At 51.3% G+C, this 16,939-nt stretch overlaps 5 protein-coding genes across 5 annotated transcripts; 4 read left to right on the top strand and 1 right to left on the bottom strand.

Annotated features, from left to right (window-relative positions):
• Nucleotides 1-106: 106 nt before the first annotated feature.
• Nucleotides 107-6,261, top strand: CKM354_000200900 (uncharacterized protein; the record flags this gene model as incomplete). Its single annotated transcript, XM_044797149.1, has 3 exons — nt 107-1,052; nt 1,111-1,227; nt 1,280-6,261. The coding sequence occupies 3 exons, from the start codon at nt 107-109 to the stop codon at nt 6,259-6,261; spliced, it is 6,045 nt and encodes a 2,014-aa protein (XP_044653084.1).
• A 72-nt stretch (nt 6,262-6,333) lies between these two features.
• On the top strand, nt 6,334-7,840 carry CKM354_000200800 (uncharacterized protein; the record flags this gene model as incomplete). Its single annotated transcript, XM_044797148.1, has 2 exons — nt 6,334-6,912; nt 6,974-7,840. 2 exons carry the CDS (start codon nt 6,334-6,336, stop codon nt 7,838-7,840), a joined length of 1,446 nt encoding a protein of 481 aa, XP_044653083.1.
• Nucleotides 7,841-9,501: 1,661 nt separating this feature from the next.
• On the bottom strand, nt 9,502-10,611 carry CKM354_000200700 (uncharacterized protein; the record flags this gene model as incomplete). Its single annotated transcript, XM_044797147.1, has 1 exon — nt 9,502-10,611. One exon carries the CDS (start codon nt 10,609-10,611, stop codon nt 9,502-9,504), a length of 1,110 nt encoding a protein of 369 aa, XP_044653082.1.
• A 1,442-nt stretch (nt 10,612-12,053) lies between these two features.
• CKM354_000200600 (uncharacterized protein) lies at nt 12,054-13,625 on the top strand (the record flags this gene model as incomplete). The annotated part of the gene is made up of 5 exons (XM_044797146.1): nt 12,054-12,383; nt 12,433-12,945; nt 12,994-13,236; nt 13,302-13,434; nt 13,486-13,625. 5 exons carry the CDS (start codon nt 12,054-12,056, stop codon nt 13,623-13,625), a joined length of 1,359 nt encoding a protein of 452 aa, XP_044653081.1.
• A 311-nt stretch (nt 13,626-13,936) lies between these two features.
• CKM354_000200500 (uncharacterized protein) lies at nt 13,937-15,073 on the top strand (the record flags this gene model as incomplete). The annotated part of the gene is made up of 1 exon (XM_044797145.1): nt 13,937-15,073. One exon carries the CDS (start codon nt 13,937-13,939, stop codon nt 15,071-15,073), a length of 1,137 nt encoding a protein of 378 aa, XP_044653080.1.
• Between the last annotated feature and the right edge of the window lie 1,866 nt (nt 15,074-16,939).

The following is a 16,939-nucleotide window of genomic DNA, read 5'->3' as shown; positions in this document are numbered from 1 at the left end:
TCGCTTTTGTAACTATGACAGACATTTGCTGTGGTCCGCCTTCTGAAGAGTCTTGAGCCCATCGCTGCACCAGAACTTGCTACCAATCGACATCGATTCTGCAATTATGGATCGTGCAAACAACGAACGAGTTGCCATTATTGGCATGTCCTGCACTCTACCAGAGGATATCAACGATGCCGATGGTCTATGGAATTACTGTGCCCGTGGTCAATCTTCAGCCTCGGAGATCTTAGCTTCGAGATTCGAGAGCAAGAACTTCTACCACGAGGACCACTCCAAGAGGGGACACTTTAATATCACAGCAGGCAGCTTTCTCAATCAAGATGTCTCTGCCTTTGATGCTCGCTTCTTCAATCTCAACGAAGCAGAATCCAGAGCCATGGATCCGCAACAGCGGCTCCTCCTTGAGTGTACGTATCGAGCGCTTGAGAATGCTGGTCTGGACCTCGATCAGCTGGCCGGCCGTTCAGATGTTGGCGTCTTTGCTGGCGCGTCCAAAAGCGACTACGAAGACAGAATGAATCAAGATCCGAACACTTCTTCCCGGTACGCAGCAACAGGCAATGCGATGACCATGTTCGCCAATCGACTTTCGTACTTTCTGAATGTACATGGCCCCTCAATTACAGTCGACACAGCGTGTTCGTCCAGCCTGACAGCGCTTCATCTGGCTGTACAAAGTCTCCAACGCGGAGAGTGCTCCTACGCAATCGTCGGTGGTTCCTTCTTGCAGCTGTCGCCAACTATGTTGAGCAATATGGGAAACCTTGGTACGCTGAGCAGGGATGGAAAAAGCTACTCATTTGATCACCGAGCACGAGGTTACGGACGAGGAGAAGCCGTCAGTTGCATTGTGTTGCGAACTGAAGCACAAGCAAAAAGTTCAGGCGACCGCATTCGAGCCATTGTTACGGCTACTGGGGTCAATCACGGCGGTAGATCTCCTGGAATTACGTGTCCTAATGGCAAAGCACAGGAGTCACTCATACGTGATTTGTATGAGTCGATTGGCTTAGATGCGGCAGACACAGACTATGTTGAAGGCCATGGTACGCATCACACGATCTATGCTGTCTCGCGCAGATGCTTAACTAACTACCCTTTTAGGCACTGGCACTGAACGTGGTGACCCTATCGAAGCCAACGCAGTCCTTTCCGTCTTTCGCGGCGAGGGCTACGCTCGCAGCCGCCCTCTCTTCCTCGGGAGCATCAAGTCGAACTTTGGTATGATTCAGAGTCTGCTTGCCTCTTGTTCTGAGCTAAATCACCAGCACAGGCCACTCTGAAGGAGCCAGCGGCATCCTATCAGTCATCAAATGTGTTCTCATGCTCGAGAGATCTGTCATTCTACCCAATGCAAATTTCGAGAAGCTCAATCCGGGTGTAGAGCAAAATGGCTATGCTCTGGAAGTTCCAACCCAGTGTGTGCCTTGGCCGAGAGACGCGCTTCGCAGAACATCGATCAACAACTTCGGCTTTGGCGGCTCTAATGCACATGTGATCTTGGAGCAAGCTGCAGATTTACCGTTGACTGCAGTTGATGCTGACGTAGAGCATGCGCCAGCCCTGTTCGTCCTCTCTGCTAAGGATGCAGAATGCCTGAAGTCGTGCATGTCAGAGCTCAGGCAGTATCTCCTTGAGAGAGAAGACTACGGCGATCATACTGGCTTCCTGCGACGCTTGAGCTACACTCTTTGTCAAAGGCGAACGAAGTTCTCATGCCAATGGGCTACTTGTACTTCGACGAAAGCACGACTGATCAAGCTGCTTGAAGCTCCGCCGACCTTCAATCCAGCATCCAAGACACTGCCAATTGCATTCGTATTCACAGGTCAAGGATCACAGTGGGCACGCATGGGCATGACTTTGATGCGATGGCCAGCGTACTCGGCATCCATGCAAGAGTCGGATAGATTCATTCAGGAGGTTCTGGGAGCGTCATGGTCGCTGATCGATGAAATTTCCCTGCTAGCCGACGAAAGCAACATCAATTCGCCTGAAATCAGCCAACCCGCTGTGACTGCACTTCAGATCGCGATACTTGAAGTGCTTCGCAGCTGGAACATCAAGCCTACTGCCGTTTGCGGCCACTCGAGCGGCGAGATTGCTGCAGCGTATGCCGCCGGTTTGGTCAACAGTAGGGCAGCACTGGCACTTGCTTTCTATCGAGGGAAAGCGGCTGCGACATTGCACACAGGCCCGACATCACAGTCCAAGGGTGCAATGCTGGCTGTTGGAGCGTCCCCGTTGGAAGTCAGTCCTCTGATCGACAGTCTGACAGCGGGGGTCGCTTCGATAGCATGCTTCAACAGTCCTAGAAGCTTGACGGTCTCCGGCGATCATGCGGCAATAGTCGAGCTAGCAGAGAGACTAGATGGAAAGTCAATTTTCAATCGAATACTCAAGGTGAATGTCGCATATCACTCTTTGCAGGTGGTACCTTGCGCGCGGCAACATTTGAAGGACGTTGAGCCGTGGCTCAAAGGGTGCGACTCTGTGGAAGACGCATCTATCGCGTTCTACTCCTCGGTCACCGGTAACAAGGAAGTTGGCAGCGCTGTACGGTCGCCTTGGTACTGGACGACCAACTTGATTTGCCCTGTGCAATTCGCCAAAGCGAGCCAGTTCATGATGCAGGATGTTGTCAGCGAAAATCATGGCAAAGGCGTGTCTGTCATCGAGATCGGACCACATGCGACACTTTCAGGGCCGCTACGAGAGACGGGGAAGGAGATACTTCCCCAAGGTTTCACCTTCTGGTATCACGCTTCCATGCGAAGAAACAACACCAGCACGGACGGGCTTCTGGAACTCGCTGCGTCACTGATCAATAGTGGCGTCCGGTTAGATGAAGGCTTCTGGAAGTCGGTGCCCCCTGTGTTCGAGAAACGATTACTGACGGATCTGCCGCCTTACCCTTTCTCTCACAGCCAGCGCTTCTGGCACAGCGGTAGGCTTGCAGACTCTCATGCATTTGGAGGCTCTCCATGGAATGTCTTACTCGGCCATCGAATCACAAGCAGTGTCGGAGACTCAAAAGAATATCGCAACGTGTTCACACTTCAAGAGATTCCTTGGTTGAGGGATCATTGTATACATGGAGCTGTAATTTTCCCCATGGCAGGGTATGTCTGTGTCGCTCTCGAGGCTGTCGCTCTGGAGAATCGCGATAGAAAGCAAGCAGTGGAAGGCTACCGCATCAGAGAAATGGTCATTGGGAAAGCTCTGATTTTGTCTGATGAGCAGGATAATGAGCTCTTCACTGTCTTGCGCCCGCGAAGATTTGGAACCAGAGTGACGAGCCAGACCGGAGACTTTGACTTTACGATTTCTTCTTGGAACAAGGCTGCGGGCTTTGTGGAACATTGCTCGGGAATCCTTTCTGTCGTGGAGAAGAAAGCGCCGAATGCTGTGGACTATGCTGCAGAACGGTCTCGGACTCATTCCGACAATCTGCGCCATTTAATCGAAACGAAAACCAACAGAATGATCGACGTCAATGCTATGTATCGACAAGCAAAGCAGCAGGGCATGGAGTACGGGCCAGCTTTTCGGTTGATGTCAAGCTTCTGGACAGGCATCGATGCTGCAAGAGGGACGGTCACGACCACGACACCGATGGAGCCCGAAAGCCAGTTGATCGTACATCCGACAGTCCTTGACGCAGCTCTCCATGTTGGCTTGTGCAATCTGAACAGCAACCCAGGTAGGTTGGCGAGACTGGTTGCACATGTGCCTACCTTCGTGGAGGAGCTGTATGTCTCAACTACGGCTGCGTTGACATCACAACCATTACAAGTATACTTCCATAACCCTCGTTTGGAGGATATGGGTGAGTCGACAATTGGCGATATCAGCTGCTTTGCGGGGCCCACTTCCGTTATCAGGATTCGAAACTTGCGAATGAAGAAGATGCAACAGGCAAAAGAGGAGCTCAGCGATGCGGAAAGCGTCAATCCGATGGAGTATCAGTGGCTGGAGCATCCAGATTTCTGGTCAGATGATATTTTGAAGAATATGCGGGACGAACTGCCAAAGACGGGAACTGATGTCCTAGAGGAATTAGTGTCTGTCGAGAAGGTGGCGCTGCGTTACATGAAGCAGGCTGTCCAACAGTCTTGTACCTACCCAAAGGAACCTCATATCGCGAAGATGAAGAACTGGATGAGCACGATCCTCGGAGAGGAGGACCTCTTGGGAAAACATGACGAAAAACTTGATATCTCCGCAATGAAGTATTGCTCATCAGACATGCGCTTCGTCAGCAGCGTAGGTCAAGAAGTTCCCGCGATCCTGGCCGGAGAAGTTGACGCTCTCTCACTCCTTAAGCAAGCTGGCCTCGACACCATCTACGAAGAAAGCAAAATCTTCTCACACAATGCAGTATTCCTTGCAAAGGCTATCTCTCAATTAGCTCTCCACAAACCCGACATGAGGATTCTAGAAGTCGGAGCCGGAACTGGAGGTTTCACCAAACGCATTCTCGATGAACTAACAGATGCTCTTCCACGAGTTTCGAGTCGATTTGCAGAGTACTGGTACACCGATATTTCTCCCGCATTCATTGGTCCGGCACAAGCAAGGTTCAAAAAATGGTCGTCAAAGATGAGATACCAAACATTAGACATTTGCTCTGAGCCATCTGCACAAGGAATCGATGGAGGCCAGTTTGACCTTGTCATTGCGGCAGATGTCATTCATGCAACTCCTTCGGTGCAAGCATCGCTGCGGAATATCCGGAAACTGCTGAGACCAGGAGGTACGCTGGCTCTCGTGGAGCTATCTCGCTTTTCGCCGTTCTTTATGCCATTCGCTATGCTGCCTGGATGGTGGGCAAGACCTGAAGGGCCGATACTTTCAAGTCAAGAGTGGCATGATGAGTTGCTGGAGGCCGGGCTCGCGGGATGTGAAGCACACGTGGAAGATCTGGAAGCCGGTGGCACGCATTGTTTGATCTGGAGCCATGCAAGACACGGAATTCCGGATTCTCCCTCGGGCAAGACTTCAATTGTTTCCGAAGACACAGATGCTGCGCTTCTTTGCGAACAAGCGCTTGTTCGTCTGGAATCAAACTTCGATCCGACCATCTACTCTTCTCTGGCGCAGACCATCGACACAGATACGCGGCTATCAATCGTGATCGAAGACGCATCAAAATGCAGCTTGTTGAATCCAGAACCTGAACAGCTTGAAGCGATAAAATACATGTGTGCCAAAGCGGATGGTATGTTATGGGTGATCCGGTCTTCCGCGGAGGCAGTAGTGGATCCTGCTGTCGCAGGTCTGCCTTTTGGCTTTGCGAGGACAGTGCGTCTGGAGTACCGGCAGCTCAAACTGGTGGTGCTGAATATTATCGATACTGAGGAGCTGAATGCCATGGCCGTCGTGGGTAACGTCTTTCGACACACCTTCATCGACAAGCCGGGTAGACAAGAGACGGACGTTGATCTTATATGGGACAAGGACCGCTTGTTTTATCCTCGATTGCTGCCATGCGAGTCTGCGAGGAGCGCATTGAATGCTTCTGACGAATCTTCATCGCCGCAGTTGGGGAAGTTCTGGCAAGACAGCAGGCCGCTACAGCTGACGATGGACCGTATCGGATTGCTTGACTCCTTGCACTTTTCAGCAGCTCCGCGAACGCTTCTAGAAGATCCAATTGGAGATGAAGAGGTCATCATCGAGATCAAGGCCACTGGCCTCAATTTTCGAGATGTGCTTATAGCTCTCGGCAGAGTACCCTGGACCTCTCCTGGCAAAGAGTGCAGTGGCGTTGTCGTTGCTGCAGGCTGTAAAGCAAGACATCGATACCAAAAAGGTGACCTTGTAGTCCACTTGGGCGATGGATTATTCGCGACGCATGCGCGTTGTATCACAAACACCATCGCCAAGATCCCTGATGGGACGGGTCTTGACTTCAGCGAAGCAGCATCAATACCGATAATTTTCTGCACGGCATACGAATCATTGGTCTGCGGTGCGAACCTGCAGCCGAACGAGAGAATCTTGATCCATGCGGCTGCAGGTGGCGTAGGCCAGGCTGCTATTCAGATCGCTCAGCAGCGTGGGGCAGGAATCTACTGCACTGTTGGATCACCGGAAAAGAAGAAATTCTTAATCGATCACTACAAAATCGATTCAAGCAGGATATTCTCCAGCCGTTCCACGGATTTCGTAGAGGGACTTCAGTCCTCAACTAACGGTGGAGTGGATGTCGTGTTAAATTCTCTGTCCGGAGACCTTCTTCAAGCTAGCTGAAAATGTCTTGCACCGCTTGGAAGATTCATTGACATTGGTAAGCGAGATGCGTTGGCTAACAGCGCGCTGGAAATGGCGCCGTTTGACAAAGGAGTCACCTACTCGGCTGTGCAACTCGATGTGTTGATGCTGCAACGACCAGACAAGACCAAACAGCTGTTAGACACGGTGATGCAGAGGTTTGCGCAAGGCACGTGGAAACCTGTCCACCTTGCAGAGAAGTTCTCAGTGGAGCACCTTGAGAGCGCTATGCGACTCATGCAATCTGGAAAACACATTGGCAAGATTGTCATAAACAACGATCGCGACGCACGGGTGCCCTTGCGCGTTATGAACGCTGCAAGGATGTCTGAGATACGAATAGATGGGAGTTACCTTCTCACCGGCGGCACAAGTGGTCTGGCAAGCTCACTCTCAAAATGGCTTGTCGACAAGGGTGCCAAGCATGTCGTCCTGGCATCACGAAGTGGGGATGCCCAGTCTGCAAGCGCTCAAGATTTGATAGATTATGCTCGAACCAGAGGTGCAACTGTTTTGATGGAGAAGTGTGATGTTGGATCCCCAACCCAAGTCGCCGCTCTACTCGAGCGCATCGAGAGGAGAGGGAGGCCGGAGGTGCGAGGCGTCATCCATGGCGCGATGGTCCTCAAGGTAAGTCCGTCCAGTTCCCAAGTTACATTCAAATCTACGCTGATCGCTCACCTCACTCCAGGATGCCATGTTCTCGTCCATGACAGCAGAAGATTTCAATGCTGTGCTTCGACCCAAAGTGCAGGGAATTCTCAGCTTGTACCACACCCTCAAATCTCGTGATTTGGACTTCTTTCTCTGTCTCTCATCGGTCGCGGCTGTCGTGGGAAACATCGGCCAGGCTCCATATTCTGCTGCGAACGGGTTCATGGACCACTTCTGCGCGCGGTGGAGCCAACACAATAGCCAGAAAGCCATTTCGATCAATCTTCCATCGATATCGGACGTAGGATACGTTGCTGAAGCCATTGAGGCAGGCATGACGGCATTTTCGGACAAGGTCTATGCCGCGCCGCTGTCCGAGGAGGCAGTGTGCAAGGTTATGGACGCCGCTCTCCAGGACAACGGTAAGAAGAGTGACAGCTGGGGTCATCGAAGGAGTAACAATATGGTCGTCGGGATTCCTCAAGTCCCTGCTCTAAGGTCCATCATTGAGGAAGCGGGACCGGCATTTTCCATTGTGAAGCACAGCATGGACGCATTGTCTCGAGAGGAGAGCCATGGAAGCGCTGTAACCAGCTGTGATACCACGAGGCGATCCGTCGCATCTCAGCTCTCAGCTGTCCTGGAGCCAGCGGAGAGAAGCTCCGTGATAGAGGCGAATTTGAAAAAAAGGATTGCGGCCATCACTTTGAGGGATCCGGAGAGCATTGCCCCCGAAAGCGCCATTGCGGATCTTGGGCTGGACTCGCTCGTCACTGTGGAGCTGCACAGCTGGATCTTAAAGGAGCTGGATGCTAGAGTCACTGTCATGGAAATTATCGGGTTCCAGACGTTCAAGCAGCTGGTAGACATTGTGTGCGCGCGCTCCCCTCTGGCCGTTGGTTGATGACGATCTCATTGGGCGTCGGAGTTTAACATGCATCATCCCAAGACAGGCTTGATCAGGGACCTCTTGCGTTTACGTGGCCTGAGAGTCACGGAAATGATCACATCTCTACATTACAGAGTATACGGACACGATGAACGTCGGCTTTCATTGCGTACTTGAGAATATATCTCAACGAGATTCTGCACTCATTACACCCGCTTGTACACACGCAACAATTCCAAACGCTGCAGCTGCCACAAATGCTCCGAGCTGAGTATCATGCTTAGCCACAGCAACCCATGCTCCCACAATAAGAGACAAAATTCCGAGTATCATGAGAAGCTGGAAAAGGCGTGACTTGTCAATAACATGGTCCACCACAAGCACGTTACGCGTTTCACTCTTCGAAGAGTCTGCTCTGATAGCAAAATCTGGCAGTCGATCGAAAATGTCGCTGGAATCGGCCAGTAACGAAGTTGGTCTGTTGTATCCTCGAGTGAGTATATCTAATCTGGTAATGCTTTCGAATTGCGTTTCGTGGAAGCATTCTTGTGCCTCTATGTCTTTCGGGTCCAGACTGGCCGGCTGGGAGTGCGATCGCTGTTAACAAAGGAAGAACTGCATAAGGCGGCTCGACTTACTCCGATGGTGCCCATAGCAAGACAGTATTTCTTGCAGAGCAGAAGGTGTGCAATCCTCTCGCCTCTTGATCGTTTGCTGAGATGCCATTGTCGAATGGAGTCCATCTTCTCGATCACATTGGTAGGGAGAGGTTCAATGCCTGTCCAGTGTGTACCGTTCAGTGCCACGTAGCCAATGTGATAGAGGCAGGCTTTTCCCAAACTATCGAAGGCTGATGCTTCAACTGCAGCTTGCTTCGCCATTGTGCTTTCGCACCCTTTACAGCGCTTTAATTCTTGAAGGCGTTGCTCGCCTTTCTTAATGCCATTCAATGTCATCGACGCAACTGTAGCAATTTGCCAGTCCTAGTCTGGCTTTCGACACCTAACATTTTGCCAGTCCAGTCGCGCAGTTTGAGAAACTTGCCCTGGCAAAACGTTCGTCAAACACGTCTGGTCTTGGTATTGTGTAGCCTGAACAATGGACAGATGAATCTCTGGCTGCGTTCTTCATCCTCAGGCAATCGATGACAAGCCTAAACAAGAAATCTCATTGATAATCTATGAAGCTCAATTCCCGCGAGCTGCCACTCTGCACAACTGTGTTGCCGCTCTGCCCATTCGAGAGGTCACCTGCGATCGTAGAGTTTGAGTCATAAATAAATGATTGACAATCGATTCATTTTCAGGTTTGGATTGACTATGAGTTGGGGAAGATTGAATTCTTGGCTTGAATTGAGTATGAAAAAGATTGAGCACGTAACAGTGTTTGCAAGGGAAGAGGTAGGCCCAGGTCGCTTTCTGACGCTGCTCGAGTTCGTGGCTTTGAGGTGGCAGGAAAATAGTCGGTACGCCCTGTCCGTCTTTCGTAGGCTCCGCTGCTTACAGTGGGCTGTGCTTGGCTTGTATACTATCGGATTCCTCGTTTTCGTCGTCTGATTCGAACACCTTGTTGTAGACGGGCAGCACGTGGTCAATTCCTGAATACGTTGAGTTGAATCTGAATATTTGATTCAGAACCTGAATTGGACATGAATCCGGGTGATTCGAATGGAATACTCAGGATTCAAAGTCTATGCCTGCGGTCCAGAGAGAGTCATCCCAGGCCATATCTTGCCAGCCACCGCTCAAATCCGGCCTGAGTTCACTTGATGAAGGCGTGAAATGCCACCCAGAGGAGACTACAGTACTCTCGGCGAGCGGCAGACCGCAAAGCATACCTCGAAGCAAATCGCTAGAGTTCTGTAAGTGCTGAATCCATGTAACGACGCTCGCAACCTTCTCGTGTATGATATTTGCCTCCAAGCTTCGGAGGAGGGCCGGATCTCGCTGCACTAAATATGCCATATTTCTGTCCACCGCAGGTTGCTGCAGACGCATATCGTCCAAAGTTGAAGTTATAATGGTGGTTGCGAGCTTGGCCTGCACAGAGACCTCGGCTTGCTTCTCAGGCTCAATGCGAGGCATAGAACTCTCGTCGATGATCACGGGCTTTTCACCAAGCGCAACAGGACCCGTGTGCTCATACTGATCAAGTAGTTCCGGCGCATCGGTGTGCAGAAGACCACGCAGAACAAGATCGAGTTGGCCGCTGGAAGCTTCCGCGTGGAGCTTGACGCAGTAGCGTAGGATGTTGTGCAACCGCTGAGATCTGAGCTCGCTGTCATTCAGCTGCTGCTGCAAACGGGCTTCCAAACACCGGTCATTACGCTCGTCTGCTTGCTTATCGTGGCGGTCCCCAGGAGACAGAATTGAAGTGGAGGCAGAAGCCGCCCTAGCCTTGCCTTTACGTCGCGTCGGTCGCAATCGTCCGGCACCATGCGGAACTTCAATCCCGCTTGCGAACACTGAGGCACCTATTAGTCGAAGCATAAAGCGTGATGTCTTCTTTGTACCTTGAAATGGGACCCGTGTATCTGGGTTGTGCAGCTTGAAAAGATATTGCCACACGTCGAGATCGGGTACGGTCCTAAAGGTATCTGGACAACCATCCTCCCAAACATGTGGACGAATCATTGCGTCAAGTGCCTTGCGTATCAGTGCTGGTGGCAGAGAAGGCACGACGTGCTTCATAGCCGCGAGAGCGTGGTCTTCGGTCTCGCCATTCTCCAGATGCTCCCTGAGCATGATACCTCGCAATCGTTGCCATATATCGGGTTGGCCACGCATGGCGTTGGGACACGACAATGATATACAGTGCCTATGGCACGAGCTCCCATGGTCTCTGGCTTCCTTTTTAGTTGCCACTTTGGAACAGCATCTTTTACAGAAGAAAAAGTTGTGGTGTGTTTCCGCGCCGCGACTTCACTCGTTAGTCAACAATGGCTTTGATGCCGCGAGAGACACGTGTACCTACAACATATGGGACAATGTCGCATCGCGACCTTTACAGCCAGGGACAAAACAGGGCATCTGAGGCTCCAATTTGTCTTGCACCGTGGTGGCCGTAGTGGTCCGACGGACGTGGCCATTGTCGTCGGACCCTTCATCACTTTCTTCTGCGCTTTTTCGGTCATCATTATTCCTATGATTGCGGCTGTGATTGTGAGTGCTCGCGTTGCCATTGCTGCCACTGCTGGTGTTGATGTCGGTTCTTTGTCGTTTGCTTGTGCTGCGAGAGCCGTCTGGCTCATGATCGTGCTGTGCATCGTCCGGCTCCGAGGACGAAACGTCCCTACATGCAGCTGTCGAACTTGCCCCGTCGCTATCGTCGGTGTTGGTGTCTTCGTTCGGTAGCTCGTGGCAGCGTCTGCGTATCATTGCGGAGTCTGCTGCCGAACGCCGGAACCCAAGATCCAAATGTCCAAGTCTCCATGCAAGCACGCGATCATGACTTTCCCTGCTACGCTCCACGGCACGTCGCGTCATCACGCCGGCTTGACTGTCGTGTTCCGCGCTGCGCACGCACACGGACACTTCGGCGCTGCGGACGATTGCGGGCGCCCGGTCGGCATCTTCTTCGTCGCGCTGTGGCACGGAATCTTGTCTGCGCTCGTCCATGTCGAATAGTCTGATGGCAGTGGTCAAAGGACCATGATCGAAGTTCCAGTGCGGGGAAGACTGCTCTTGAGCACAACATCGCGAGAGGGCTCAGCTCCCGAGCAAATTGTTCGGGAGCCACGGTGCAGCCTGACATCTTGTCAACCTCGACAGTCCAGCGACTAACAACTTCCAGACGCGGCTCAAGAGCACGCCAACATTTGATGGATCTTGCGTGGCGGTGGGCGCAGTAGCACATGCACAGTTGCATCTTGTGAGAGGTAGCAACAATCAAGCAGCGGTGGCGGCGACGGACAGCGAGGCGAGGTGAGGTGGCAGCGACGAAGATGCCTGAGGCCGTTGCCACTGCTCTCAAATGTGGTTAACATGTTCAGTGACCACTTAATGGATTAGACGTCAAATGCTCACGACCAATCGTCGAGTTCCTCGCCGTGTTTTGATTGGATTTGAACGGCTCTCACCGGATTCAGGTCCTCCGCTCTGCTTGAGCTTTGCTTGAACGCCGTGCCGTATACTCTTCTCACTCCACCATCTCTCCCAGTCGCATCAGCTAAGCGCACCGCGAACAATAAACTTCTCATCGTGCCCCGACTGTTTCATCAGAATTGGCCATGGCAGACAAGATCGACCATGAATACACCGAGATTCGCAGCTTACAAGAAGAAAACATCCCATACTTCACGCCAAAACAATCAACACCAGTCGGTGCCGCACTCCTAGATCCAGAACGTGGAATCTCAGAAACCACTATCAGTCCCATCTTCCGCCCACTGACAATCCGCGGCATAACTTTCTGCAACCGCATCTTCGTCTCGCCCATGTGCATGTACAGCTGCGCAGGCGACGGCATGATGACCGACTTCCACGTAGTTCATGCCGGCCAATTCGCCTTACGCGGCGCAGCTTTAGTAACCTTGGAAGCAACAGCCGTGCTGCCATCGGTATGCCGCTGAGTGGCTCTGCCAGAGGACCAGCAGCTGACCAGCTCAGGGCCTAAATTCTGTCCAAGATGCCGGCTTGTGGTCTGACGAACACATTGCGCCAGTGAAGCGGGTCATAGACTTCATCCACTCACAATCTAAACATGCAGCGATTCAACTTCAACACGCAGGTCGAAAAGCAAGTATCTGCCCTCCATGGCTTGGTCTACGCACAGTTCCAGAAAAGTATGGAGGTTTCCCAGATGGTGTTCTGGCGCCGACTGCAGAATCTTGGAATGATAATTATGCGACACCAAAAGAAATGACTGAAGAAGAAATCTGGCAAGTTATTGAAGCTTTTGGGCAAGCTGCGAAGCGAGCAGTCGAGGCTGGATGCCGGATCGTTGCTATACATGGCGCCCATGGCTACTTGATTCATTCCTTTGCCAGTCCAGCGAGCAATAAGCGCACTGATCAATGGGGAGGCAGTTTTGAGAACCGGATTAGTTTCGCTGTAGAAGTTATCAGGAGCATCAGGCGCAATGTGCCTCCGGAGACGCTTCTCTTCTGGAAAATTTCAGCGGTAAGAATGGCTTCTGAACAGTGGCTGCAGGCTGACCGAGTGGGTTAGGTGGACTGGCTACCTCCTGGCGAAGGCTGGGAGCTGAGCGATACTCTCCGCTTCGCACCTATTCTCGCAGCCGAAGGCATTGATATGCTGGACGTCTCAAGCGGCGGTACCGATCGAAGGCAAAAGGTCGAAATGGGACCACAATACCAAGTCAAGTTCGCCAAAGCAGTGAAAGATTTGAAAATTCCAGGTCTCTGCATTGGCGCTGTAGGTTGGATTCGAGATGGGGCGACTGTTGCTGATGTAGGTCTACACACCCCAAACTCGACAATGAACTGTCTTGGCCGTGTTGCTGACCTCGCACAAAGATCATCGAAAATGAAAAAGCAGACTTCTGTTCAGTCGCGAGAGAATTCTTGCGAGACCCGAACTTTGTGCAACGTGTGGCATTGGAGGTCGGCGCAAAGATCGCTTGGCCAGACCAGTATCATCGCGCCTCAAGTACAACTCCTGCCTCCTTGAGCACAATCGCAATATCTGACATTTTCGTAGTGGCAGGAAGTTACGTCGAATCAACAACGAGCATATCTACAGACGCCAAAGCCCACGTGCACATTACCAAAGATAACACTCTGGATAATGCAAAAGCACCGTCTGCGCTGGATTCTAATGAGCCTGGATCGAGCAGATAGTGTATCAGGCGTTGATGAAGACAAGATTCCGTGGTCGATAATCGATAAGAGTCAGGTGAGTAGCCATAGCACTGCACCGGGACAAGCTTCTACCAGAGATCCGTATTGCAGTGAAAATCTAAGTTAGACTCATAGCCTTTCACTTGCGCCACAGCACGACGTCCTTAGGAAGGTACATGTGGATCCTCCCGAACGCCACTGCCACTTTGTTCCATCGTCGCTACTATATCCTTGCTTCTTCTCTGCCTTTCTTACTCACAAATAGCAAGACATCCAGCCTAGCGTCAAGCATCACCGCTGACATTGGCGCAATGGAATACGCGATGACACTCGACAATTGTGCTTTCGTCAAGCTGCCTACCGAGCTACGACTTCAAATTGCCGGATACCTAGAGGACAGCGACCTGATCACGCTACGTACACTCTGCTCGACTCTCGCCCACGACACCATCGATAGATTCGCCGATCGCTTCTTTCGGTCTCGACGCCACCGATATGTACCCTCTTCGCTAGAAGCCTTGCTTGAAATTAGTGCCTCCCGCTTCGGTAGTCGCATCCAACTCCTCGAAATTGAAAGTCGCCGACTCGACTTTCTCATTCCACGCCTTTCTGCAACACTTTTCGCAGACATGCAGGGACAGCTTCGGACTATACTGAAGAATCTGGCAACGACAAGCACATGCAAGCGAATCAATGTAATGGCTGGGCCGCGCTCCACTCACCATAACATTGCCTTGAACGCAGTCCTTCTGGCCCTCATCGAAAATGATTACGACATCGACACCCTTGGCTGCGCTTTCTGGGGACCTGAGCACTACCCACCAAACTCGGACACTCTGAGCCAAGATCAGCTTCCGTTCAAACCTCGTATCCGAATAGATGGATTGGTACGATTCCTGTCCTCGTTGCCATGCCTGGAACTTGCGGTTCCTCCATTTAAACAACATACTTTTGACAACGCAAAGACCTCCTGTAATGAGCTCCAAAAGGCCCTCGCTTTGTGTGACACTATTCCAAAGCTCATCTTTCGTGGACACAGCAGGAAAGAATTACAATGGGCGCGGGAGGACATGTGGAGGCTGCCTCTACATACCATAATCCTGGAAGATATTACAATCGAGGTTAGAGATGATCTCACGTCACTACTCGAGGTCATGAGAGGCTCGCTAAGGAATCTGAGGCTGAATAGAGTGAGATGTCGTGGTGAGTTCGGCTGGCAACTCATTCTGCTTTGCATAGGACAGCTTCTGGCGCTCGACGATGTCAAATTCGAGGAGCTCGTCAATGTTGACTCTAGTGACCATCCTACCAGTCCGCAAGAACTTAGCAGCAAGCCATATAACTACGAGGATACCGGTCGGGAGCGAATCCGTGCTCATCTGCTCCAGCTCGACCTAGACAGCGAGGACTGGGAACCACGTCTATGGTCAGACGAAGAACAGGGCTGAACAGTAATTGTGCCGCATGTGACATCCACACTGGGTAGCTACGTTGGAATTACAGGTTTCAACGTAGGTCGGTCGGACGTCCGAAGACTCAAATCATCTCACTGAGCAGAAAGTGCCTGCTCGATTGGAGATTTGAGCATTTCGGATGGTTTGGAATAGGAGATTGAGGTGAATAGTGGCAGGCGAGAAAATATGGCACCGCACCTAGTAATCTTGTTGTGGGTGTTCGCCAGATCATTCGCAAGTCATCTTTCTGCCCACTGTAGATTCCCCTCTCGATCACTCCGTGAACCGACTACCACCAAAGATAGCAGCAACGAAAGAAAACCACAACCCGGCAACATGATTTCCTCCCGCCTCGCTGTCTTGCTCGCAACCTCTTTGCTGGCTAGCAGCACAACTATCATTGATGATTCTTGCCAGCCCTTCTTATCCTTGCTGATCGAGAACTTCCCTGGCATTTCATCTGCAGTAAGCACCTCCACTGTAGGCATGTCATCCAAGCACGTGAGTGCACAAAAAACTCAAATTGGAAGTATATGTATGGGGTCTGAAGCCACAGAGGTCATGAGAGTTCCACCAGATGGGACGACACTTGACCGCAAGCTCAGTCAGATGATAACATCATATTGAGCTCCTCGTGCCACAAAAGCTTTGTCACCCGAGATGAACCATACGGTGTTTCAACTACACCGGTATTCGTGGCGTCAGTTCCATGTTCTGCAGTAGCTCGACTACACATCTCGTCAATTTGTCGCTTCACTGATGCAGCTGAATTGGAACACAGCTTGCGGTATCACATACTGACAGCGCGTATCTGTAGTCCGGTCAGATGTATCGTGAGGCTGAGAAGCACGGCTTTGCGAGTCCGGATTCCAGAGTTTGCTATGGAGTGGATGCAGCATCGCGTCGCCACAAGTGTTTCAGGATATGTTCTGTGTTCCTGTTGTGCCTATGATGGCTGAGTTTCGCGATGCAGTGCAAATTCATTACAGGTAGGTGCTCATTGTCGGTGGCATAGTCAGCTGCCGTACCGAATGAGAATCTCATCTGTGTGTATATATTGCTTGAGTTTAACCTTGCTATTGTTCATCCAGCATATGCAGTACAATCCAACATCAAGACACCTTCACCCTCCGTTCGACACAGATACCAGTTATAATGCGTGTGATATCCTACATCTTCCTTGCAGCCGCTCTGGCTTTGCAAACTTCTGTTGCAATTCCACACAGCAAGACGTCCGAAACAACGATTTTTCAAACGTTACGAAGATTATTGCGCACCGCCAGGCGATGGCTGGAATGGCTATCATTGGACTCCCTACGACGAATCCGAGACGTGTGGATGGTCAGATTGGTGCGACTGGGCCTGCGTTACCATGATCAGTCTTCGGGGCCGCACCTGCCCTGTGGAATTTGCAGCCCAGGATCTCAACGATATCATGTACGTGATCGATAGGACAAACAAAAGACTGAGCAAAGATCTTTGACAACTCAGTAGGTATGCCGTGGCTGCGCAGACCAAAAAGAATGGCCCCGAAGATGTTTCGCAGGCCGGTATGTGGACCGCGAGCTGGGTCAGCGGGCAATCAACACATGTCAAGAGCCACAATATTCTCCAACAATGGTTCCACGCTATTCAATGAATCCAAGACATCTACGAAAGAGGTGGAACTCAAACACTTTCCGGCACGATATACTTCATGAGCGATGCTGGGTTTCTACAAGTTGACGCGAGCTGTTAGACGTATCAGGAGCATTACCTGTGAGAATTCAATGATTATCTAGAGAAGCGATACTCATCACGGTGTTACGTACAAAGGAGATCATTCTTTAGTCCCTGAACCACATTCGACACTCCTAATCA

This window comes from Cercospora kikuchii (genome assembly GCF_019650295.1).
Source record: "Cercospora kikuchii DNA, contig_00001, whole genome shotgun sequence".
NCBI classification, from domain to species: Eukaryota; Fungi; Ascomycota; class Dothideomycetes; order Mycosphaerellales; family Mycosphaerellaceae; genus Cercospora; species Cercospora kikuchii.
Note: the sequence above shows the minus strand (reverse complement) of the source record. Positions and strands in the feature narration are given on the sequence as shown.